The 26,480-nt window shown below is 35.0% G+C and overlaps 2 protein-coding genes across 9 annotated transcripts in view; one reads left to right on the top strand and one right to left on the bottom strand.

Moving 5' to 3' along the window:
• The window catches only part of Dad1 (dolichyl-diphosphooligosaccharide--protein glycosyltransferase subunit), a 62,440-nt gene that overhangs the window by 35,478 nt on the left and 482 nt on the right, over window positions 1–26,480 (bottom strand). Inside the window, exon 2 of one of the 2 annotated variants that reach the window (XR_011176257.1) lies at window positions 26,047–26,480. Coding sequence is in view for 1 of the 2 variants with exons in the window: in XM_046609338.2 (XP_046465294.1) it covers window positions 26,350–26,480 (131 nt within the window). In the remaining variant the exon portion in view is untranslated. Of the gene's footprint in view, window positions 1–23,987 lie in introns of those variants that run through there. The other variant, XM_046609338.2, reaches the window with a different exon arrangement.
• Window positions 1,402–26,026, top strand: LOC124210854 (E3 ubiquitin-protein ligase AMFR). Of its 7 annotated transcripts, none has more exons than XM_046609323.2 (8): window positions 1,402–1,613; window positions 3,100–3,886; window positions 13,413–13,670; window positions 16,968–17,123; window positions 21,493–21,815; window positions 21,962–22,349; window positions 22,554–22,795; window positions 22,887–26,026. In XM_046609323.2, exons 2-8 carry the CDS (start codon window positions 3,620–3,622, stop codon window positions 23,101–23,103), a joined length of 1,851 nt encoding a protein of 616 aa, XP_046465279.1. In that variant the 5' UTR covers window positions 1,402–1,613; window positions 3,100–3,619; the 3' UTR covers window positions 23,104–26,026. The 7 variants fall into 7 exon arrangements, with proteins under 7 accessions (XP_046465279.1, XP_046465260.1, XP_046465269.1 ...); XM_046609304.2 differs by having other exon boundaries at window positions 1,402–1,722; XM_046609313.2 differs by having other exon boundaries at window positions 1,402–1,734.

The following is a 26,480-nucleotide window of genomic DNA, read 5'->3' as shown; positions in this document are numbered from 1 at the left end:
TTCAACAGTCTGAAGATGTGTGAAAAATCTAACGTAGTAGATAAACTTAAAATGATAACAGACGCGAATCTTTTTAGCAATTTATAATATGAATTTTACTCTGGTTCGGTTTCATTGCTTTATTTTTTTTTTTTATTTTTCCTCCACTTTTTAAGATTGTATTTATTTTTATCGTTTGATAATATTATTTACTCATGATATACACGAGCTTCTTTTATTTTCTGAGAAAATTATTCAACATGTTTTCTCATATAGCAATGAACAGACCTGTATATGTAAATAACAGTCTTTCAAGCCAATAAATAAGACTTATTTCAATAACATACTGATAACGACAGCGAAATTGTTACAGTAATTAATTGTTTCCTCCATTGTAATTCCTGCAAAAAAAAGGTATAATTTCAGTATACTTTATTCGGCGCTAGAAATATTTTCGGCAAATATACTCTTTGTTTAGTTCTTACACATTTTCAATCAGTTCGTAAGTTAAATAGTAATGTCGGGTCGATAACTCAAATTCTACCTATCGCTACATGTTTGAAACAGTTTGTCTTCTTGTTCAAAGATGTCTTCGCAAATTGGCTACCTTGTAGAGCTAATGTTGAAACGTCATCGAAAAGTGCCTGACCAGTGCTCGGTAGGTAAGTGAGCCCAGGGCCATAAGAAGCCCTGCCAACGATCCGGTAGCTTCTTTATCGGCGGGAGCCGCTTACCACGCTATCTCATGAGAAAAAAAAATAAAATAAAACTGCAGTAGCGGTCTTGGTTTTTCACGGGTAGCAAAATTCTACCGTAGTATTTTGTTCCCGACTTTTTGATCAATAGGAATGCCAACACATCAGGGAAACGCTACGTAGAGTCTCTATAGAACGAAGTCTAGCGCTACCTGGTGCGCGCTGAATGTAAACTACCTGTTTTCTTAGCATACTTGAAGGAGAAAATTGCAACCGCAGTATTTTGCTGCGCATGAAAATCTAGACTTCAACAATCTTCAGTCAACGGCGTATTTGAGACTTGAATTCCGATATCAAGTAATTGTGTTTTTTTGAATTTTATGTAACCACAACGAATTCCGTGTGATCATCAAACTGAAACAACGTTCACGGATCCTGGAAATTCACTTGAATCACAGAATTTTTCCGTTCGTCTGAATAACGATCTACTGTTTCATTCATATTGCATTTAGTACAATGCATCTTCCCGCCTCAGTCGCTTCGAATAGCGCCGTCTTAGGTTCGACAATAAAAGCGGTAGGTAGCGCTACCTGTACTGAGACGCAGGCGTCCTTCCCGTCGGTAAGTTACCGATCGATCATCGCCCGGCACCCCGCCGCTGCGGTAATCCGAACGATCCGCGCCGAAAGCTGCCTGCCGCCTAGATCACAGCACAGCCTCGGGATTGGTCTGACCGCAAAGTGAAAAAGATGCGTGTGCAGTGTGCACGGGTACCGAGTGTCAGCCGTGGCACGAGAAGCCTGAAGGTTGTCAGTCGCGTAGTCGCGATTCCGCGGCCGAAAATCCATCCCCAGTTGAGATAATAATCCCGGAACGGATTTCACACCGTATCGGTGAAAAATTAGTGCGTGGCGGGTGCAGAGTTCGGAGTTTCGCAACGTAAGGTTACAATTCCGTCGATATTATGTCAGCAGCCTCGGTGCTGCTCGTAGCGAACTGCTGTTAGGATCCAGGAGAGTTAAAATTCGCCGACTGGGTTACGACAGAGGTACGAAAATTGGTGCGGTATCAACGCGGAGAGTGATAAGAAAAAAGAAAAAAAAAAAAAAACAACAAAACTCGCGCTGCTTGACCCCTGATTACGTGCATCGTATAGCTGGCAATTTATTGGTTATGTGTCGCGTAGATTTGCCGTTGAATTCTCTAAATCTCTCCTCGGTATCGAAGAAAAACTCGGCGTTGCAAACGCCGCTTTGCGCGTGTGTGTATGTCCCCCCTCCCTCTCTCACTGTCCCTGCTTTCATGTCTTTCGTCCTTCTCCCTTTTTTTTTTTTTTTCCACCCAATAATCACCCGTACGTATCACACAGGCAGGTAATCCTGGGAGGGGCGAATACTTAATTTTCTATATTAATACAAACTCGAATAAATCTTCCCCCCCCCTCCGCAATTCCTAGATCCGCGATTATATTTATGTCCGAACAGCAGTCGGAGTGAAATGACGGACACATGTAATTTCCGTATCCTATAAATGATCAGTCGATGTAAACTTCGATGTGAAGGAAAGGATTTACCGTTGATTTAGTTTACAACCACAAGTCTCGCATATTATAATATTCATATGTGAATAATGAAATTCGATACCGAGACAAACAAACAAACGAGATATTTCTTTCCCTCCTTCCATCTCTCTCTCTCTTTCTTTCTCTCTTTTTCTGTCGACGACTCGTCTCAAATGCTTTCCCCGGATCGCCCTCCTTTCTTTTTTTTTTTTTTCACTATCCCCCCCCTATTTCCCCCCCCCCCCCCCCCCTTCCGCGTTCTCTCGACCTGTCACTTCTCTAGGTATATGCCGGACCTGCGTTTCTGTTCATCGACGCATTGACCGCAGTGCCGAGTGCACGCACCGATATATCACAGTTTGTTTTTGTTCGTCGTCTCTGTCTATTAGTTTTGTTTTATTTACAAACGTCATATAATTTTCGTCGTTGTTTTTTCGGTCCTGATCTCCGCGGTCCGAAATTACATCTCCTTCTCGGTTAAGTAGTCTTAAACCCGGTGTTACATAACCTCACTATTTCGAGTCGCGAAGCCGGTCGTCATTGTTTTTTTTTTCTTTTTTTTTTTTTTTCTCAAATTTTACCGGTATCCTATCAATTGAACCTCGTAGCGCGAGAGCCTGATTCATAAAGTGACAGCAGTGATATGTGAAAGATTCGTGTAAATGTCATAACTTTTACATGTTGTTTTTTCCCCAAATTTTTTTTTTTTTTTTTTTTTCACACCGTTTCGAATATTCAAGAATCGGTGTGAAAAATTGAAAAAAAGAAAACGAACAAATGAGTAGCCCAAAAATCAAAGGAGTTGTAGTAAACTGAGTAGTATACCGTACAGTCAGAGTAATTTTTTGTCGCATTCGATTTCAGGTTTTTAAACTCTACCGGTGATCGTCGGACGTCGAACATACATATTAATAAATTGGGGAGTGAGTGTTGGTGTACCTAAAAATAACTACCCGCATCTATTACGAAGCGCCGCATCGACTTAAATAAACATTAAAAGCAAAGCAAGATCAAGGAGAACGAGACGCAGAGAGCCAAAAATAAAAAAGCAATTCGTCAAGTTTACAATTGTAGTAAAATACCGTGAATAATTGCCGGCGTACTTAAATATTGCAACAACAATCGTGTTTCTTTCAACCAGGTGCACGCAACTCCGTGACGACCGAGAGTAAAAAGTTAACCGAGTAGAAAATATCGAAGAAAAAGAAAAACAAGCGAGAGAGAGAAAGAAAGACGAGGATCGACGAGGTGATCCAGAGAACCAAGAGAAACGCATTTGAGGTGAAACCAGCCTGTAGTGAACGGTGGTGGTGGTTGTGGTGGTTGTCAAGTAGTTGCACTTGACCCAAGTGCGATTAATTAATTGTAAAAATAAAAAGTAAAAATGCCGATGGTTTTTCTCGACCGCTTGCCGGTCCCGAGCTTACGCGCTTACACCTCGATAAGCATCGCGATATTGTCCTGTTCGATTTACTACGCTGCACAAATCGTCAAGGATCCAGGATGGCGGAACAATCATCCGAACTCCTTGGTCGCCGCTGTGGGAAACGCCACCGACAACAATGCATCGGCCATTGTCGATTCCAGGACCCTCGGTGTTCACATGAGGGAACTTTTTGCCTGCATGGTTCAGGAGCCGGGATGCATATGGGTGAGTTTCACTCGACCCTTGTTTTTTTTTTTTTTTATATATCACGAAGATTAAGTTAGTAACTCAACTTAAGCTAGCGTGTTTAGGAGAACTCGTTGGAAAATTGGTAAACCTTGGTGAACAAAACATACTCGTATAATTTTGAAAGCAAACTACTTGAACGTTATTCGGATGTTGCGGAGTAATGATTGATACTAACTTCAGTCTTGTCCTTTTTTTGTCATGTTGAAGTTGGGAACGTGTCGTGAAGATTCATGCTGAGAAAAAACCGTTAATTCGTGATTTTGGAACTGTTTGAAACTCAGTAAACCGTTATAACAGAAAACATACTCATATTTCACAATCTTAGTTGCTTAAAAATCATTGTAACAAATAAGAAATTGACGATTTTATCCCCAGTGTTTCGTGAAGATAACGTTCCTAACTTCAACCTCGTTCAAGTATGAGCATGAAGTTTAAGTAGCGTTACTGTAACGATGCTTGTTAATGAAAAATCGCTACTTCGTGTCTTTAAGAATTTTCGAGAATTAGTAAATCATTATAAACAGAATATAGTTTAATTTTGTAAAGCCACTTGCTTGAAAGTCGTTCTTAAATTGCCCGATAACGATGATTCGTTAGTCTGAGGTTTCGTGACGTTAGTTAACGTTACTGACTTCAGCCTGATGGACAAATCGAGTCTTATCGGCAAGAGAGGTTTTGAAATTGCTAATGTCACTGTAACGATGGATGATTAGGAAAATGGTATTTTGGTGAAAATGGTATATTATTTATGGTGGATTAGGATGTGATTGAAATTCAGCCTTACATCCATACGAAGTCATAACGAAAGAAATATACCCATATTTTAAAAAGCCTACTTATCGAAAGTCATTCTTCTAAAATTGCGCAATAATGAATTTCTTCCTAAGGAAATCATGAGATTATGAAATGAAAGCAGCGAGTTTTTCTGAAAACGCATCAATACGTATAAAGATAGTAGAAACCTCTCCAGAAATATGAAATTCTTAGACTATATTTTAACGCGTAAAGTAGCTTCTATATTTTTTAGCGTAAATTAGTTACCCATGACTCAACGACCGAGTCGAGGTGGACTTTTTATTTAGATAGTCGATGTCGACAAATCCGTTATCATTTAGAGTTGTCACAATTTATACATGATAATGTTATTACTCGGCAAGAAATACTTATATTGTTATCCAAAGTCTAACGCGCAATCGGACCATTCGTTTAGAATTCATTTAGAAACTATATTCCTTATCACAATCGGATAAGTAGTTTAGATTTCTCTCACTCGGGTTTTCGATATCTAATAAACAGTTTAAAAATGAAATTCTGCGTTTCAACATTGTCTTTTGAATCACAGAGGAACCTTTTTTTACTTCAAATTCATCCTGATTACGTAAAATTTCACTTTTAAAAACGTTCTGTCTTTATTCATCGTAGCGTGTACATTCCGTGTAATATTCGTTACCACGAAAAAAAAAAAAAAAAAAAACCACCACGTGCAACATATACACAAGTAATTATACTGCTGATCACCTTGTTAATGGTAAGTTTGAAACCCGTTTCTTCCCGTCCAATAATTTCGATGGCGAATTAATATTTTCTATGTAAATGTATATTTGCATGCAGCGGCACCGAATCCATTAAATATGTCATCAGATTCTAATTGTCAATGACAGAGAAGAAGAATTTCGTCACGTACGTTGATAATTCTCTAAAACCATAGCAACCGCGTGGTAAATAAAATAAAAAGTTCCGCCACGTTTTACAATCGTTTTGTTACATTTTTCAACAAGTGCGGGGCTCACTTTTGCAACTTTGTTTTTTTTCTCAAACTACGTGCCGATGATTTATCGAACGAGATCGCTCGCACACGCATACGATGTGCATCATTTTATAGTGCAGAATCCGCAGTACGCGTACAAGAAGAGCGGCGACTGCGCAATTATAGCAAGTAAAGAGATCACAAACTGAAATTAATCAGCAGACGATCGTCTCGCGCCTTTCTTAAAAACACGTATGTTACACACGCGTGTACGTACATATCTACCTACATTGTACGTACGAATATGTTGTTGCCGAGAAAAAGTGGGTGGATGTGACACACTTGTATGTCTGACGTATGTATGCACGTAGGTATAACCAACGTGCGCGCCAACTAGAGAGAGAGAGAGAGAGAGAGAGAGAATGTATTTGGTACATTGCGTCACTGCGACACCCGGAACATGCCAGCATAGGTACCCATATGTAATAAATACATAGGTAACAAGGTATATATATATCTATGTTACATAGACATTGCGAATGCAACGAACGAATGCCATACGTTATAGCATATACGTATCATATACGCGCGCGTGTGTGTGTGTGTCGTATTATGTGCATGCGACGATGATGTAAGACATGCGGGGAGAAGAGAAGAGAATTATTATATATAGAGCGACGATAGAGCGGAAAATCCAGATGTGAAATACGTTGGTATGTGTGACGATGTATACGTACGTAGAGAAAGAGAGAGAGAGAGAGAGAGATATCGGAGTTTCTTCTAAATCGCAATCCTGCGCAACTCCTGCGGCAGTGATTCGCTTACGTCGGGCAGGCAGACAGACAGGCTCTCGTTATGACGCGATAAGATGAGACACAGACGCAATGTTAATTGTACGTCAATTTATTTCTCCCTGACCCTGTCAGCGCCTCTCGCTTCTCGCCACTGCCGCAGAAAACTGCAACACATCTTTTGCACATATGTATATATACCGTATTACATATGTTGAGCCACATTTTTCTCACACTCCGACTGCTGCAATGCGCGCGGCTTTGTCTCTGTGCCAAATTTTTGCAGGCACAGAGCGGCAAGAGAAGCTGATTGTGAGAATGAGAATGGATTGTTGCGACGCAACGCGATATTCTGGTATTTATCTGGCCTGTTTCTTGTTATTGTTGGTTATTTTTATATCGCCGATTCTCCGGCAACGTTGCTGGCAACTAAATCTCGACAAATAATATGTAATTTCATACGCTTAGTCGGTATTTAGTTACCGACCGAGTACAATATCACTTATCTTCAAACGAATTAAAGTTAAGAACGACGAAGAATAATAATCGATTATTTTGTCAAACTCGATCAATCGCAGGACTCGAATTATTTCTCCTTGCAATCGGTATTTTTGGTTTTTTTTACTCACGTGAACGACGCTGTATGTACTTGCGATGTAACTGTACGAAGTAACTATTTTATCACGAATGGCTGATGTGAAAATAATGCAGTAAGCGCTATTCTAAATTCATTGCCGGAGAATTGTTCAAAATTGGTAAAAAAAAAAAAACAAAAACTTCTGCTTCACGCGGGGGTAAAACCAGAAAATCTACACCTACTGGACAACATGAATAATAATTCAATTGGAGGAATACAATGCTTAGCATTATTTTTATGTGGAAAAAAAAGACTGTTTTCTGAATAATTCTGTTCGGCATATTCACGTCATTGTTGCGTAGGCTTTGGATAATAGGAAAAATAAATGACATCCTGCTCGGTCGGTAAAGACTGACTATAGCGTCCTCTTAAAATCAATATTTGCTATAATTTCATTCACTTTAGCTAAGGCCTTAATATGAGGGGAAGAAAAAAATGTTAATATAGGTATTCTTTCGTTCATTTCGCACTGCAATATATCATTGTTATCATTATTATCATCATTATTATTATCGACCCGTGAAATTCTTACATACGTGATATGCGATGTTTTCGGATAAAAAAATAAAAAAAATAAAATAAAAAATTTAACGCTGCTGCAACACGACGTCTGCTAAAATGCGTTGACTCGGCGGTGATTCGCATCGACCCACATTTTAAAAATCCCCTTTAGATACAACAATATTTTCATTCACACGCAGAGAAGGAAAGAAGAAGAAAATTTCGTCAAATCGCATGTACTTGTACGTACGTAATACGTAACATAATGCGTCGCAGAATTACCGCAGCCTTGGTCCAGTGATACACTTTTCTGGCGGCAAAACAGTTATATATATATATACACACACACATATATACGATGTTTACATAACGCTATGTATACGTACCCGGTTCGCAAATATTAACCAAATCTATTTTACCTCTCGTATCAAACGTGGGCTTTGATTATTCTCGGTATTTTTATTCGTGTGTAACACGTATGTGCTATTAATATTAACATTTGTTGGTTCCTGAACGCAATTTACCACTTACCATTTGATTAACATTGGAAAATAATTTTAGTCGTTTCTGAATTTTTTTAAATCAGCAACAAGGCAATGTACACAAATGTCCGATACAAATTTTTTTAGGGAAATTAATAATGCTCTTCAAAACAGTTCTCCTATAATTTTTTGTCAATCAAACTCTTTCAAAAGTTATTCAAGGTTAAAGTTGAAATCGTGTAAGAATTCGATTTTTTTTAGGGCTCAACAGCGAAAATACTGGATTTATAACAGAATATTATCGGTTATTTTTTTCTTTTTTTCTTTATACGTAAAGTATTTCGACCGCTACGAAATCGTGTTATTGAATCAGTTTTCAACTTGGGAAAATTTATTTTTTCCTAAACAAAGGTGCTTTCAAAGTGGAATTAGAAATATTACATAGTATTACTCGTAATAATTACAAAATAAATTTGCTTAAGTCGAAACCTAATAGCGGTTGAAATACTTTACAAAAATAAAAAAAAAAAAAAAAAACCGACACTATTTTGTTATAAATCCAATATTTTCGCTGCTAATCTCGTTTATCGTTTTGCAACATACAAATTGCATATTGGGAACCGTTTCGCTTATACGGTTTCATTCGCAATCACACAGCCATTCTATTCGCTGCACCTGTTATTATTATACCAGTCTCTACCGGTTTCATCATCTATCTGTAAAATATTTCGTCATCTTTGTTCGTGACTTCTTAAATCTTTTTTTTTTTTTTTTTTTCTTCAACCACTTTTATTTTTCACGATAATTTTTTCTTTTAATTTTGTCTGCCCGTAGGTCATATTTTTTTATTTTATTTTTTGTTGTAATTTTTAACTTCTTTTCCGGGTGAACGTCGGTTGATTATATATATATATACGTGAATATATATATATATATATATATATATATATATATATATATATATATATATATATATATACGTGAATATATATATATATATATATATATATATATATATATATATATATTCACGTACCTCTTATCGCGTTTAGTTCCCACTGTTACTGTTGCAACGAACGATGGAAACCTCTCGAAAATAATATTCAACTTACGGCAATTCGCATTGCATAATAATCAACTGTACACCTAGTATTATGCATGAACATACCTGTACATACTTATATGTATATGCACGTACATATACGAACAATCAATCAATTAATTAAGATTAATGATTAAAATGCTTATGCTGTGTAAGTTTTATACCTGTAGTATATTTAATCGGACCTTAATTAATTACCGAACAGCTGAATTTTCATTGATTCGTTAATTTTCCAGCAATCTGGTTGCCTCGTAAATATTTCGTTCAATTATATAATAACAATGGGAAGAAGAAATAAATATTCCTCTTTATATTAACGCTTCGTTGTTACATATGTGTGTATATATACATATAGATAATAACGTCAAGAAACGTCAAGGATATATTTAACTTGATCGAATAATTGATAACAACATGTAACACGATTGCAATAATCGAAGAATGTGTTAAACAAGTTGTCGGTACTAACAACGATCTACGTGACTACATTTTTCTTTTCTTTTCTTTTTTTTTTTTTTTATTCGTTCCCGGCAATCTGATTTTTTACAGCCAGAATAGTTGTTAGAATAAATAAAATGATTACGGCTGTTGCAAAGCTTTCATCGGTTTACGTACGCGCATAATAATAAAATACAACGCCAAGCTATGTTTCTTCTTTTTTCTCGTTTACGTGCAATAAGGAAGTGATTCGCATCCCTTGACGAAGCGGGGTCTTAATTATTTTTAGCAAGGCGCACGCGTTTAAATAAAATGAATAATTCATGCGTATGTACAAATCTACATCGTCATCTGCCAAACCTACGTACACAGAAAATGTAAACGAACGACTCGTTTTTTCACAGGGTCCGGAAATCCCCGCGAATAATATCGCTTTAGCGATTCTCAATTATTTCGCATTAGCATCTTTCTAGCTTATGTACGCGTACATGCGTAAACACCTGTGTACACGTGTACTTTATACATATATTTACTGTGCTTGTTTGCTCATTTATAATCAACGGATTTGGAACTGCGATCAAATTGACTCATCGATTTTATACATAAAGTATATTAAAGTATGTAAAAAGGTAAACCCGGCGAGATTCAGACCTTGTAACGATTTTTTTTCTCGACATTGATTATTTGTTTCACTTTTTTTTCTTTTTTTTTTCGTTCAACGCAACGAAACGCAATTTAACTCTCTGTTATTTTTACAATTCATCATTTGGCTTACAGAGATCTGTAATAGTAATAACAACAACAACAACAACAACAATAATCGATGATATTAAGCACGAACGAATGAATGAATAAACGATCACACGAATAAAACACCGACAATAATTAATTAATTTAAAATCCTGTAGCGTAAGTATAATTAAAATGGCGTTAAGGCCACGTAGTACGTCTACCCTTACCGACCGAGCAAACTCACCCTTTTTCTTCCTTTTCTATATTACGAAAGGAAAGGGTTGAAATTTCGACGGTGCATCGCTAGGTCGGTAAAGGTGGGAGTACTAAATAATCCTTGAGGAAAAATTGTATTTTTCTTGTTAAAAATCACTAATTAATTATACACACACATGTATATTTATGTGAAATTTGCGTGCAGGGAAAATGCTCGCATAATAATCATCACAGCAAGATATGTGCCGTAATTTCCGAGTAATTTCAGTGATTACTTCTTATTACGCAATTTATGTGCGAATATGAGTTACATTATACCGTTTCATAAAGTATACAGTGTAGTATGAAGATACTAAATTATACCTGGTGCAGTCTCAGCAGTCTGTGTTGGAAATATTTTTTTACTGTTGCCTGAACACGGTTCGGCGAAACCGTACTGAGGTCATTCACACCTGTACGGAAACAAAAAAGAAGACAAAAAGTAAAAAACTATTTTCTTTTACGCACTCACAGCATATGATATATTTTTTTTTCATGTTTATATATATAATATATATATACATATATATATATTTCCACTTTTCTTCGACTTTCACGACGCGTAACTATACGAATTTAAAGTCTAAAAAATCCACTCGAGGGTCTTTTTTTAGAGAATTTAATGCCCTGCAAGAATATGCTTGGAAATTTTTTTTATCCTCAAACGGTTCAATGGTGACGGCATTTTTGATAAAAAAAATTTTTTTTTTTTGCATTTCATTTAAATGGGAAATTTCAAAATTTCAAATTTCAATGTAAAATTTTTTTTTTATCCCTCATAATTATTAATATTATCATCATTATATACCAACATTTCCTCATTGATCCTTGTTGCAATCTTTTTTTTTTTCGTCCTCTTATCGAAACTCGATTTTACGTATTGCAAGCAGAGAGCAATAAATAAAAATAAAAAAACACTTCTCCATTTTCCGTAGAATCGCGTTGACAAAAAAATTCTTAAATTGATTTTCCAATTTTCCGTTTTTCATTTAATTAACGCGAGAAAATAATTTTTATTATTTCCGAATTTTGTTTGATCAGTAGCGAGTCAATGTATATAAATGTCCGAAACATATTTCCGGAGGGAATTTAATGTCAGAAAATTTAGTTTCGAACAGTCATCATTTATTGTATAATGAATTGTTTATACAAAAGATCGGAAAAGGAAAAAGAAAAAGAGAAAAAATAGCAGTTCAATTTTTAGACTTTCTTCCTTGTTATTTTGCACCGTGTATTTACTCTTTTATTCTTATTTATATTATCTTTCTCTGTTTAAGTAATATTTCACAGAAATCCGTGTATAATAATAAGATATTAAAAATTTAGGAAACCAACTGCGACTGTGACTTCGAAAAGATTTACATAATAAGTTTAATTTTCGAACTTCTTTTCTCGCGTGATTAGAAGCATCAGAAAATTACTAAATAAATAAATTTTGTATACGTATAACAATAGGGAGAGTATAGGAGGATATTAGGAGATAAAGGAAACAAAAAAATTCGACGTTCGACGGGATCAAATTTTCGTTGGATTCTGATATTTTTTTTCCTGCAGATTCTTTTCTTTATTCGCGGTAGTCGTGAAATTTTGAAAAATCGTGAAGTTGAATCGGAGTCTAATCGAGACCCCGTAATATTGTTGCTATAAGTATTGCAATGAGTTTTACGTACTTCTTATATTAGTTTACCGTGACATGAATATGGCCTTGCTAAGAGTCCGTGACCATTTGTCCGAGTTCAAACTCTCTCTCTCTCTCTCTTCATGACAAATAGGATAAGTAGGATCAAGTCGATAGAATAAGTTTAAATTTAATCACCTTATGAAATCGAAAAAAATTATGTAACGCCAAAAATATAATCAATCAATCTCTCTTTTTCTCTCTCTCTCTCTCTCTCTCTTTTTCTCATAATTCACAATACCATCGACCAGTGAAAACTACGAGGCGAAGTAAAACAGTGGAATTTAAAATTTTCTGCTTTTATTTTTCCTAATAAAATTTATTTCAAGTTTTCCAAATCACTTGTGCGTGCAGAAACGTTTTAATACTTCAAAAAGTTGGAATGAAATATATATACATATGCATAGATATTATATAACTTGTTAATCGCAGACGTTCATGATTTTATCGAGGCATTCGAAATCGTAATTCGAAATTCCGGATTCTTGTTTAACTTTTTTTGAACAACTACACTTTTTTCTTAACTACTCTGAGAGTAAGAGGAAAAAATAAAAAATAAATAAAAGACGATACAAAGGCCGACTTCTTCCGGCTGCAATATCAATTTTTTTGCAATCACTGTATGTAAAATTACAAAAGCTGTTGAGCGGTGAATTTTTTTACTACCATTTACTTATCTTAATAATAATGATGATGGTATTGCGGTTATTAACGCTCGGGATATACATTGCGTCAGTATTCACAATAATATGACGTTTTTACTCTTCACGCGGATTCCCATTCATAAACGCGGCAACTGATTCTCACCTTATGACGTATGTAGATGTACGGATTAGATAAAAATCTCATATACGTGCAACGCTATGTCACACATATATATATACATATACATATACATATACATATACATATACATGTATATGTATAGTTGGTAATTGCTGCAGCAACAAGTTTCCTTCAATGAATCACGAGACTCGTGACGAAAGGAATTATTGTATTTTCTCCAACGTGTAACATGCAACGGATTGAATAAAAGTGAAGAAAAAAGACATGTAGTTAAATAAAATATCACGAGGTATTTATTGCGGAGATGACTAAAGTATGTTTCTGCTTTTCTTTTTTTTTTTTGTGCTTTACAGACGCTGATAAACATGGCGTACTGCGTTTTGATACTCGTCGGTAAATCTATCCAGAAATTGGTTTTCGGCGAGCTTCGAGTTTCCGAACGACAGCACCTTAAGGATAAATTTTGGAACTTCGTTTTCTACAAGTTCATATTCGTCTTCGGTGTACTCAACGTCCAGTACATGGACGAGGTCGTGCTTTGGTGCGCCTGGTTTACGGCTCTTGGATTTTTGAGCCTGCTGAGTCAGTTGTGCAAGGATCGTTTCGAATATGTGAGTATAATGAGTGATGAAAACACTGCACGATACTTTGGTTTGGTTTTCCATTTATATTTTTCTTTTTCTCTCTGTCTCTCTCCTGATTTTATAATTCGAAGGGAAGAAGATGAATATGAAAAACGCAATATTATCTAAATTTTTTTTCACTAGTCAAGCCTTTTTTCAAATTAAACTTCGACCATTAGTCCAGGGTGGAAATGTCATGGAATTCTGAAATTGTGGAATAGCTAGGGAAATGTCAGGGAATCGTTTATTATATATATATATCGTTTTTTCATACAAATACATCCAAGAATTTTTTTAAGCTTTAGACAAATTAGATGGAATACAAATGTTTTTTACCATCGGCGAAAGGTTCTCTTGAAAACTTTGAATATTCCTAAATGTTACCTTACAAAAGATTGCGCGCATCGGACAGATGGGACAGTCTGACCCAATTAGTGACGGTTCGTACTGTCGTAAAAAGGAAAAAGAAGAAAATGATGTGGAAAATGCGTTTATTGCCATCAATTTGCTGTAAACCAATTTTTCCGAATTGGTCGGGGAAAATTATAAAATTTTTGTCTGGGGAATTTCGTGATGGAGATTTAGCGGCCTCCCTGTAATTACATCTGTACGTGTAAATAAAATAGATATCAATTCACCCGAAATGTTATTTTTTTTCTTCTCTCTCGCTCTCTTTCACGCTTTACGCAATCGTCTAGCCTCAAGGTGAAAGAAACTGTCTCATCTATTTGCCGCTAAATAATCCAATTAGCAGCTGGACGATCCAATAAGTATCTTATACGTGCACAGTCTAGTTGCATGGTTATATTATGTTGTCTATTAGGCATCTTTTCCTCTTACAAACAGTTTATTATTGTATATTTACTGTGGTATTAAAATGAAACTTTTTCTTTTCATTTTTATACATCGTATTTGATGTTATTCTGCAGCTAAAAATCTTCAATATGTTTATTCGAATTAGTCCGATCGATATTTCTCTTTGTAAATGAGCCTTGAATTATTTGTACCTATATGTCAAGAAATTTTTATACATCCATTGTAGATTTCAACATATTTTAACCCGCATAATTGGCGACGATAGTAGTTTTAAATTTCATCTCTGCTGTAATCTATTTATCTAATGAAATACGGAGAATTAATAAGTTCAAAAACAAACTGCACAGTATATATAAATATATAACGCGATTAAAAGTTTTTTATTATCCCCCTATTACTGTTATATAAACTGCGATCAGCTAATAAATACACGTGCCAAAACTTTCTCTCTCCCCAATATGTTTAATCTACAGAATAATAATAACTATTATAACTATTCACATAAGTTTATATTTAAACTTTGGTATTAATTGGCATGCCGGGATAAAATAGCGCGCATTCTATTTACACGGGACATAGTAATGCACGAAATGTGGCCGCAGATGCGATAAACCGGTGCCAATAATTTGTCAGTTATACAATGTATATATACATTATTGGTATGCATGTACAAGCTGTTGGCAGGTATACATGGTCTTGGTCATGGTCATAATAAATGCTAGCAGTTACGAATATTTTCAAACACCTTTTTTGGCAAAACTATTAGATACAGCCGTACGGTCTAGCGAAATTTTTTGTGCAGAGCTCGTCGATATCTTGAAACTCTCGACTTTCCGACTTGGCTTACAAATGTCATTGTATCTGCGAAACTATCGATCTGGTTGTAATAGAATATAGCCGGTAACCTAGCCTAACGTTGTAGCTATAAACAGAAAAAATAGGTATCAATTTCGGTTCAGCAGTTTTCAAGTTATAAGCGAACGTACGAAGAGATAGACAGACGCAAAGACGTTGAGTTTTATACCAACAAATTTTATTTATTTTTTCTTTCTTTCAAGAATCTGTTCGTAGTGCGCGCCATTCGACTTCCTTAATTTTCATTGGCTGGCATCTATTCTCGCAGCCTGAAGCAAACATTCCTTGGAAAAAAACAAATTCCCTAGATTCGTCCGGTTGACAAGTGACAGTCAACCATAACCTCTCGATTTCCATAAGACAGTGCTGTCGCCTGTTGAGTTATCACGCTGGTTACATTTTTACGAAGTTGGCTGCGCTTGTAAACTAGACGAGTAGCAATTGGGTATTTGCATGATTTTTATATTTCTTAACTTTTGATGTTTTTCGATTCTATAAATTTTTTTAGAATTTTTGAAAAAAAAATATTTTGTTTTTGTTTATAAATATTTAAATAATTTAATAAATAAAAGTGGTCCTAAATCACATAAAAGTCACGTGACACAAAACGGAATGTGATTGGTTTGACGTCATTGTGCTGCTACTGGCGCGTTTATTTGAATCCACAAAGAGTAATGTACAATATTTTCTAGCGCTAAAAAAATTTTAAGCAAGTTTTTTAAACTTTAAGTTTGATACATTGTATAATTAATGTCAGACTTCGGTGAAAATAATTAAAATAGAAATCAATTTTTGTGTGGTGTTTTTTTTTTTTTAACTCACACGGATAATTGTGTGGAGGTTATGATCACGTCAATGTTATTATACTAAGAATGTTAAGCAAGCATTAGTTTGAGTATTTTCACAAGTTGGTACTATACACCAACAAAAATCGTTTTTTAATGACATATTAAATAATTTAATAACTTTAGTTTATAATAAACAGCACTATCAGACGTTCTTTTCATCAATCACAACACAGAGCAACAGCTGATTACACGTACGGCGTGCTTACAGGAGAACTTGGCGCTAAAAATTTCAAAAAAATTCAGCATTGTGACGTCACATACGCGAGATGGAGCTACTTATTCATTTAAATATTGCCTTTTTTTTATTTATTAAATTATTTAAATACTTATAAACAAAAACAAAATATTTTTTTTCAAAAATTCTAAAAAAATTTATAGAATCGAAAAACATCAAAAGTTAAGAAATATAAAAATCATGCAAATACCCAATTGTCGAGAAGAGATGAAAAAGAAGAACAGATGTGACACGTGTATTATTATTTTACTGTACATAGATTCGCTCCAGTGAAAATGTCGAAAAATAATCGCCGCAAAAAATAATTGCAGTCAAATTGCAAATTACGACCGAGAAGATGAATTTTCACACTCGTCACTCGAAACCTGTGTATTAAATTTATACATTTACAATTCGACGATGACGTTGCTGACGGTGTGAAAAGTTAATTCCGCACCATCATTATTTTTTTTTTCACCTACTTGATTATATTCACTTATAATAATTAATTGATGAACGATTTTCACTTGTCTTTTTTTTTCAACTTTTCAGCTCTCCTTCTCGCCGACGACTCCCGGCTGGAGTCACGTCCGACTTTTGGGCCTCCTTACCGCCATCCTGGCTCTTTCGTCATTCATGTTGTTGATGTGCGTCGCGGCTGGTTTTTTCTTCGTATCTTTCAACACGTTTGCTTTTATGGCAGCCGAGGTGAGCTTTTGACAATAATAATTAAATAATGATAACAGTAAGATTATAACAACAACAAAGATAATAATAACAACGATTATAGAAATATTTAAAGAAATTAAACATATTATCACAGGACTGATAAGTAAGGGCATTGTTGTTGTTGTTGTTATTATTATTCACGGTGTTTTGTTTTCCCTCTCTTTTCTTACCTTATCTTTATTGCACGAGGTTTAATTATAATAGTATTATTTTCCAATATATTCATTCGTTTTTTGAACCCCCTGTGTCTGTAATATAGTATGTATAGGTGTATGCATCGCACGGTTTTCCGCTTCGTTGACGCGTGAAAACGATCAGCTGGAACAGCCCCACGGATATTGAAACATAGCTGGGTGTTAAATAATATGATAATGCGATTATAGATTTTTCTTTTTCTCGCCCTCGATAAGCTCGAGCTTGAATAAAAAAATTTCAATCATTTGTATCGTCATGCGTAAGATTAAAAAAAAAAAAAAACACGGATCAATGTTACCGTACAGTGTAAATCAGATCTTGAGGGTCTGAAATTTCGTTTAGTGATTTTTCATAGGTTTCATTTTGTTTATAATTCAACAATATTCAAAAGCCATATGGTTGATCATTTATTTTCCATATGTTATTCTATACTAGTCTTTTCGTATTCGCTGCGACTTTTCAGTCATTATACAGAAAATAATACACGAAAAGAAAGGAAAAATTATTCTTATCTCCGCCTCAATATTTGTCATATCAAATTATCATGCAATAATATCAAAGTGATCATCTATTCGCGTATCGTATTTATAATGATCGAATTCGATCGGTTCGAATGAAATATTGAACTTTAGTCCTAGTAGCGTAAACCAGTCTTTTTTTCCTTTAAGCATACGTAACTATTTTTATCGTTATTCGCGAGCGAAAATATTTCGGGATCAAGCGAAAGAATCATATGATTTTTGAAGTTATACTTCTTTAGGCGCGTTATGAAAAACTGATGAGAGTGAAATTTCAAGATGCGCGCGCATCACTGTAACACAAAATTAACAGGATGAAGTTGCCCACTCAACCGAATTCATTAAGTCTCGAAACAAGATGCGCGCGCATCACTGTAACACAAAATTAACAGGATGAAGTTGCCCACTCAACCAAATTCATGCGCGCGCATCACTGTAACACAAAATTAACAGGATGAAGTTGCCCACTCAACCGAATTCATTAAGTCTCGAAAAAAAGCTAAATATTTATCCACATGGTTTTAGTTTTTACAGTCACAACACGTGTTTTATTTTCATACAAGTGCGAATTATATATGTGGCAATAAAATATATTCAGTAGTGATTTAAATTGAATATTTGGATTAATATTATTTACTATTTGTGAATATTAGTGAAAAAATTGTGCTAAAATACTTTTTCAAGTGCTCCAATATAATTGAGGTTAGTTATCCGTATGTATTATTTATTGATATAAATTAAAATATCATTATTTAATATAATTAATACTAAATATTATTAAATTATCAATGTTGAATATTTATTATTGGTTTTTTAATATTTACAAAATAAAGAAATAAATTTAATAGAACATTTAATAAAAAGTTCGTGACAAAAATTTAATAGATTATTTAAATATAATGTAAGACATCCGTTATTTGTTTTATTGTTTTTTATTACATACTTCTTTTCTTTATCATTGTGTGACAGAAGATTTTGACATGTTGTGTATTTTTTAATGATGCCAAAGAAGTATACCTTCTCACGCGCGTACATAAGTACACGCACCCATTTTTTTCAATGTTTTCAAAGAGGAGAAAGAAAAAAAAGATTTCACCCGTCAACGTTTTAATTATGATCTCGAAAGTCATACGAGTGAAAAGTTGTCGGGCTCGACCATCAAGGCCAGAAAAATTAATCGCTAAGCTATCGCTTTTAAACATTCACATTTTCTTGCAACTATCCAAACGTTGTTCGTAGTCGAATAAAACATGCGCGATAAGTAAGTAAGAAGGATTCGATGTGCGCGTCATCGAATTCTTTATACGACTAGATTATTTCTTCTTCTTCTCAATCGGAGAATTTCTAAATTGACGAAATATAACGAGAAGGAATATTTGGTCGTGATTTTCGATGATTTCTTAGGAATTGTTTTAACGCTTTTATACGCACGCATAACTTGCGGATTTCTGTCGTCGGGAATTTGAAATCGATTCCCGAATAGCACTTTGATATTCAGAATCAGTTATAGATGTACTCCTACGAATATTAATTCAGTCTCTTATCTCCTAGGTGTAAATAATCAGATGGAAGCTGGATGTTTTTCTACTTGTTTCTTTTTTTCTTCTAACCAGTTTACAGCCGACGGCAATTTTGGAATAAAAAATTTCGTGTAAATTTCAAAAGTCACGATGTCGCGTCACTGTATCAAATATTTCATTACTGCTGGATCAACGAGAATCGGGAATATTACAATATTGCGAATCCGTCGAGATACGGTTTCTTCGAAATGTATCCGCGTGAAAAAATTTGTTTTTACATTATACGAAGACGTAAAAGAGCTGAAACGTGTTTTCTGTACTAATTTTATCGTTTTCCTTGTAAGAAACTCGAGAAGTATTTGTCATTTTGGAAACTCGTCGCAGAAAATGAAAAGAAGAAAAAAACACCCTCAACATCTTTATTCACCATTTTCTTTTTCTTTTTATCCCCATGTCTTATTATATTCATACACATCACATTTCACCAGTTGACATTCATTCTGTCCAACAGTTCTTATTGATTATTCAAACACCGCGCTGTTTCTCACAGTTCGTTACGTATTATATGTATCATAATTTTGGCATGCGAAATTCCACATTCGATTTCAATTCACGATTATTCAAATGTAATTCATTGGCGTGGAGCTCTGGAGAATTATCGACGACTCGAATAGTCGTTTCCATAAGTCAGATCGTTGTCATTGATTATTTTTACGTATCGAACAGATGAAATAAAACCGTTGCGGTGTAACTGTTGATGCTGTTTCAGGAATACCACTTTTTTCTTTTCTTTTCTCTTTTTGTTTTATTCTTTTTCTTTTTATCTCAACGAGTTTGAAATCGTTGTACATACATATTTGTGCATTGGAACGAATAACATTATTTTTTCAACTTGATCCAATATTTATACAGCAAACAAAGATGCAGTAAACAATTCGCGAACAAACACTTTTAACATTCGTCTTCATTTGTTAGTTATGTTATTTATCTCGCACCGGTGTTGTTTGTGTAAAAATTTTCGTTTGAACTGTCTTTGCCTGCTGTTGATGCGGCGAATAAATCAATGAAATCCCTGTGCGAATTTCGACCTCGTTTTATGATACAATGTAGAATTTGATTTATTGATTTGGTTCAAAGCGACTCGCGGTATGGATAAAAATTGTGTAACGAGCAAAAGGCGAAAATTACCACGTTTATTATACGGGATTTGGCGCAAATCAGGATATTATTCGTCAAGTTTTTTTTTCCGCCTACTTTGACTCTTAATTGCCTGTAGACTTGATATTATTAGTATTTACAGATTTCCAGAAATTATTTAAAAGTATGAAACACCAGTGAATTCTAGTCTCTTCAAGACTTCATCGGAATTAATGCCAATAAGAGAAAGCGAGGTGGACATTTCGCATGTTACAGAATTTAAAGTGATATAAATTTTGAATAACATTTACTGACACCTATTAGGAGATATTTGTAATTTCTGACATGAATAATCAATGAATAAATCCGCTGCGATGATTTGAAAATTTTAGAAAGTATTTAGTGCCAGCATTGCATCTCGAACACGATCCTTGGCATTGCGGATAATGTATCGAAGCAGTTTCACCTCGACGAATATGGAACGAAACTAATAATAAAAAACGATTAACAGTCGGTATTGTTCATTGTTTTCAATGCCGTTGGCATACGATTTATGCACAGATAAATAAATTGATGTCGAGCAACTTTACTGCATAATCATCATCTGGTTTTATGTTTTTTCTTTCTTTTTTTGCCGTTTAATCAAGTATGACAGATTAATGTTCGTCAATAACAATTCTTTTTCATATATCCAACGTATTAAATTGCTTGTAAAAAATACTTTTCACCATCTCCGTTCCATACTCCGAGCGTATAATTTTAGCTGAAAATTGCAAAGAGCGATTTGTGTTTCACAGTCAATTTTCCCGGTATTTTCAACTTGATTCTTCAAAAATCCCCTTTACAATATAAAATCTGGACAAATATTCGACCATGGATATCAAAAATTCTAGAAAGTGACCCTGAATTCTGAATAGCAAATGGAAAATAAACTTCTTTAGCATAATATTCACACTTTGTTACTCCTCTTTGTTTCAGTGCATTCTATTGGGAGTGAGAACGATCCACGTTATGCTACGCTATGCGATACATCTGTACGACACCCGAGGAGCTGGTAATACATCGCCACGTTCCTGGGATAAGCGAGGTCCGCTAGCCTATTACACAGAATTAACTTCGGAACTTACCATACTGGCCGTAGACTTCCTTCACCACGTTCACATGCTGCTTTGGAGTAATATATTCCTGAGCATGGCTTCTCTTGTTATTTGTATGCAGCTCAGATATCTATTCCACGAAATTCAACGGCGTATAACAAAGCATAGAAATTATCTTGCTGTGCTTAGTCACATGGAACAAAAGTAAGTTGGTTGTAATTAAATGTACAGAAGCTAAGATTTTCATTTAAGTTTCAGTCTGTAATATTCAGAGTCGAGAGAGATTACATGCAAGACAGTTACTATTAAGGTCACCGTTAAATTATCCTGACAAAATTATTTCTTCTCAGCTATCCGATGGCGTCGCAAGAGGAACTAGCAGAGAATTCCGACAACTGTGCTATTTGCTGGGAGAAAATGGAAACTGCTCGAAAACTGCCTTGCGGACATTTGTTTCACAACTCGTGTCTACAGTCTTGGTTAGAGCAGGACACTTCTTGTCCCACGTGCAGATTGGCCCTGAGTATGCAGGCCAATCACAGGGAAAACGCTCCTGAAATACCCTCCGAGTCCCCCACACCTGCACGTCGTAACGATAATCACTTCTTCCACTTCGACGGATCCAGATACGTCTCCTGGCTGCCCAGCTTCTCCGTCGAGGTCACCCACAACAGGATCAGAGGCGATATTTCTGCCTTGGCGCACACCAACTCACAGCTTGATGCTATGGCCAGACAAGTGAGACAGATTTTTGACGTTTCTTTGCTGTTTCTTTTCTTATTGTTTGAGAGATCAAAGTTGAACTGATTCTCCGGGTTCGATGGCAACAGGTTTCAGATTAATGAAATGCGTTCGGTTCATCGCTGAATAATAAAATTACCCAACTTTTGGCCCCATTTGAAGTTCGCTCCTTAAATTGCAATGGCTGCTTTTCAATTTCAGGTCCAACAATTGTTTCCCTATTATCCTCGCAACGTGATTCTCGAGGACTTGAGAGGGACTCGATCGATCGAAATCACAATTGAAAACATTCTGGACAGCAGACTTTTGCCCCCGCACCACGTTATTGAGGAACCGGAAGCGGAGCCTGCGACTACGACGCAAACCACGACGGCTCATATCTTGCCCATTCCTTTGGTCCAGGACACCTTGGATCCGAGACTCGATATACCAGCCGCTGATAGGTAAGCTTGTGCAAAGAATTTTCAGCATTGTTGTGATTTTTGTATTTGTCTCTGAGTTTGTATTGATGTATAATAAACTTGGCAACTTCAGCGGAGAAGAGCCGTCTAATCTTGGCGGACGATTCTCGAAATCGTCAATGGAAAGGGAAAGGATCCTGCAGCGTAGGAAAGAGCACATGCTTCTGACGGCTCGTCGGAAATACTTTGAGAGACATCCGCATCATAACGAGTCTGATACATCGTTGGACGTTTCATCACCGGTGAATCTGAACAACGTTACGCCGAGGATAAGTCTTTCTCATAACTAAATAGAAGCCACCGCAATGCTTGCCAGATCGCAGTTTATTAATCTTTGACTATAAAACACAGTTCAGATTGTCGATGCGATCGAGCTGTGAATGATTTAGTCTAGACGAACTCTCTCGTTAATTCATCTCCGTTTTACAAAATCGGTGGAGAAAGAGAGCGAGAGTGAGAGGGAGAGAAAGGAGAGAGAAAAAAAGAGGTAAGCTCACGAGGAGAGAAAATCATCATTTTAATACTCGCGCTGAGGGATGATATCTACTGTTGGAGCCTCGCTGCTTTTCATTTAATGATAATATATGTAAAAAGATTTAAAAAGTTTCACTGTTTTACCTACCAGATATAGCTTTGTGCGATTTACTGCTCATGACAATGCGAGTTTTACACAATTTCGAGGCCCGAGAAATTTTTCTTAATTCTGTTCGATGGTTCCGAAGAAAGTAGATCACTTCACGATTTGCTACGGCTTCAACCATTCAATATTTCATCCATACTCGATGTGCGTCTGTCGCAGGGTTATTGATACACTTTGAGAAACGGTTATGGATATTTCGTTGTACGGATGGTTGTTTTATTCTGAATTTTATCGAACCGAAAATTTCATTCTGAAGGCATGGAAACTGTGAAGGTATAATAGACGTTCCTACAGTTGAAGATTTTTGGCGGTTGCCCACATACTGCGAAATAGATCATTTTTAGCATCGCAGACGTGCTTATAATGCTCTACATGTACACATATGTTATACCACCCAGTAAACACGACGTTATACATGATCAACAATGGCGCACTAATAAATTAATAAATGTTATAATGCGTGTTTCGGAATAATCGTTAAGACTTCATTCAATTTATTCAAAAGACAAAAGAGAACAATTTTTCTCCCTCATATTCTGATGATATTGTACACTATATATTTCGTCATAATAATAGTTATATAATTAGTTCTGTGTTTCACTAATCAAATCCCAGTTTCAATCGCTTTCCGTTCGCCTTACGGATCATAGGGTGCATTATACTCTTGTCAATTTCGGACCTGAGAAATTATATGGTTGTCTCGTCAACTTTCACGTTGTTACTACTTATGTAGCGAGTCCGATCAAACTGTTTCTTTATTCTCAACGATTTTGTCTTCTACTTTATTATCACGATTCCCTGTGTCCAGTCCACGCGTGAAATTGCTAAATAAATGAAAATGAACAAGTCGAGGGTACCCGACTGTAGAGAAAAATATATTGAATAATTTTCTTGCGCAAGCATAATAGTACCTGAAGTGAGATTATAAATCATTTGATTTTTACTTTTGAAATTAATATCATTTGGTTTCGTAATTACTTTTATTCTTACAATCTTCCATCTATTTCACGTAAATTTGCCAAAAATTATTTAGAAAAAAAAAAAAAAAAAATATACATCTGTAAATTGAAACAATTTGCCAAATGCAATTGTTACGACTGTGGAAACGCGAAGTTTGTTTGATCTTGAAATTCTTGTGTGCATCTGTAATCATTGTATCATCATCCCCTACTAATCTTAAGAACAGAGAGTGAGAGAGAGATAGAATATTAGAAAAAAGTTCGCATATTTTGGTACCATAGTTTTATCGTTGCTTTCAACCATAGAAGTTACCGTTGAGATCTCTTACGACGTGTCTTTTACATTATTGACTTACTACTTTCGAGAAAGAGAACATCTCAGCCCATCTGCGTCCAAAAGAGGATAAACGCGGAATAAAAGGAGTTGCTTGATTTAAATTCGTATAGATATTATCGCGGCAAGTATAGTTATATGAAGTATCGTACCAAATTTAGTTGAAAGCATAGCAGCAGTATATATATACAGCAGTTGAGACATGCGGTGACGTGATATATCACGACATAACATAATATAATACATCTTAGCTTTGTAGTATGCTATTTATTTTTGATTAAGAGATATAATGAATAATTTAAAGATTTAAAAAAAAAAAAAATATATATATATATATGAAAATAAAAGTTGAAAAAAATGTGCGAGTTGTGCATAACTATTTTTTTCTCTTTGTGTTTCAACGCTGGATTTGAAGTTTAAAAAACAATCCTAGCTTGTTTTTGTGATACAATTGAAGTCTACATGTAATGAACATGTTTCTTATAATTATTACTGTTATTTTTTTCATTATTATTGCTACTAATATTATGTAATTATTTCGCATAATTTTTATTATCATTTTCATTTTGAGCTTGCATATTTAATGTATAAAATGATAAATTTGGAATAGAAATTTTGTATAGACAATAGTGTTACACCAATTTTTCACTCATTTTCGTTTTACACTACTCTATTTGTTTTACTCAATAGTACGTTATTGTAAACAATTATTCGAATATTTATTTTCTAGACGTGATAAGTAATTAGTTAATAATAAATAACTGATAATAAGGATGAAAAGAAAGAAAAATAGATGAGTATCAAGAAAAAATAAATAAATATTGTTGTGGAAATACAACTCCTTGTGTATGGCGATAAGCCAGTTAGAAAATAAAATTGGGCTTTGTGTGCCAGTTTTTTAAAAACATGAGTAGTCAACATATTTGAATTCACGATTTTACGAGACGCAGTTGATTCCTTTCAATAAAAATTAAATATGAACCAGTACAGGAGGAAGCAAAACAGGAAATGAAAGAACTCCATAGACAATAACGCTCTTCTTCAAGATTTACTTATTGCGTCCATTAATTGCGAATCTGCGGTAGACAGTTGGTAAAAAAAATTTATTTCAAGAATATCGGTGAATTACCCTATACATAATTTGAAACTTGTATTTAAGTTGACAACCGCATATTATATTAGAGTCTAAATTTTGAAAAACTGTCACAATATCACTAATAAGACATATTGTACATCAGTTCCTCCATGATGTGTTGTAAATATAAATTAATTTAAAATGATTGAGGTGTTTTTTGTTAACGTTTACCCAGAAATTATGTGACACGGGCAAACAACAGGAGTACAGAACAAAAAGGAGAACTTATCTGGTATTAAATATGCTCAGTGTACAGAATTCAAGAATGGTCACCCTGATGAGCAGAGCAATAATTGCACTCGTAAAGAAGTTGAGCCAGTTGTAGTATAAATGGAGATTGCATGTTGATATGAAAAAAGAATTTATTTTGTTTGAAAACTTATCATTGCTTTAGATAATTAGTTCAAATTTATACACAGAAAAATTGTTGAAGCTTTACTTTACAATACGGCAAACACGGTGTATCATTCAACCGATGAAGTTCATGACTACAATGTGAAGTATAATGTGGGCGAATATGAAGTCAGCGAATCCTCTCTCTGGACTGATGCCATGGAATTGACTTTTGTTCTGCGGATTGACCTGCAGCCGCAGGCAAA

The sequence above is a fragment of the Neodiprion pinetum genome, chromosome 1, assembly GCF_021155775.2.
Source record: "Neodiprion pinetum isolate iyNeoPine1 chromosome 1, iyNeoPine1.2, whole genome shotgun sequence".
Classification (NCBI taxonomy): domain Eukaryota; kingdom Metazoa; phylum Arthropoda; class Insecta; order Hymenoptera; family Diprionidae; genus Neodiprion; species Neodiprion pinetum.
The sequence above is the reverse complement of the archived record's forward strand: the minus strand, read 5'-3'. Positions and strand labels throughout refer to the sequence as shown.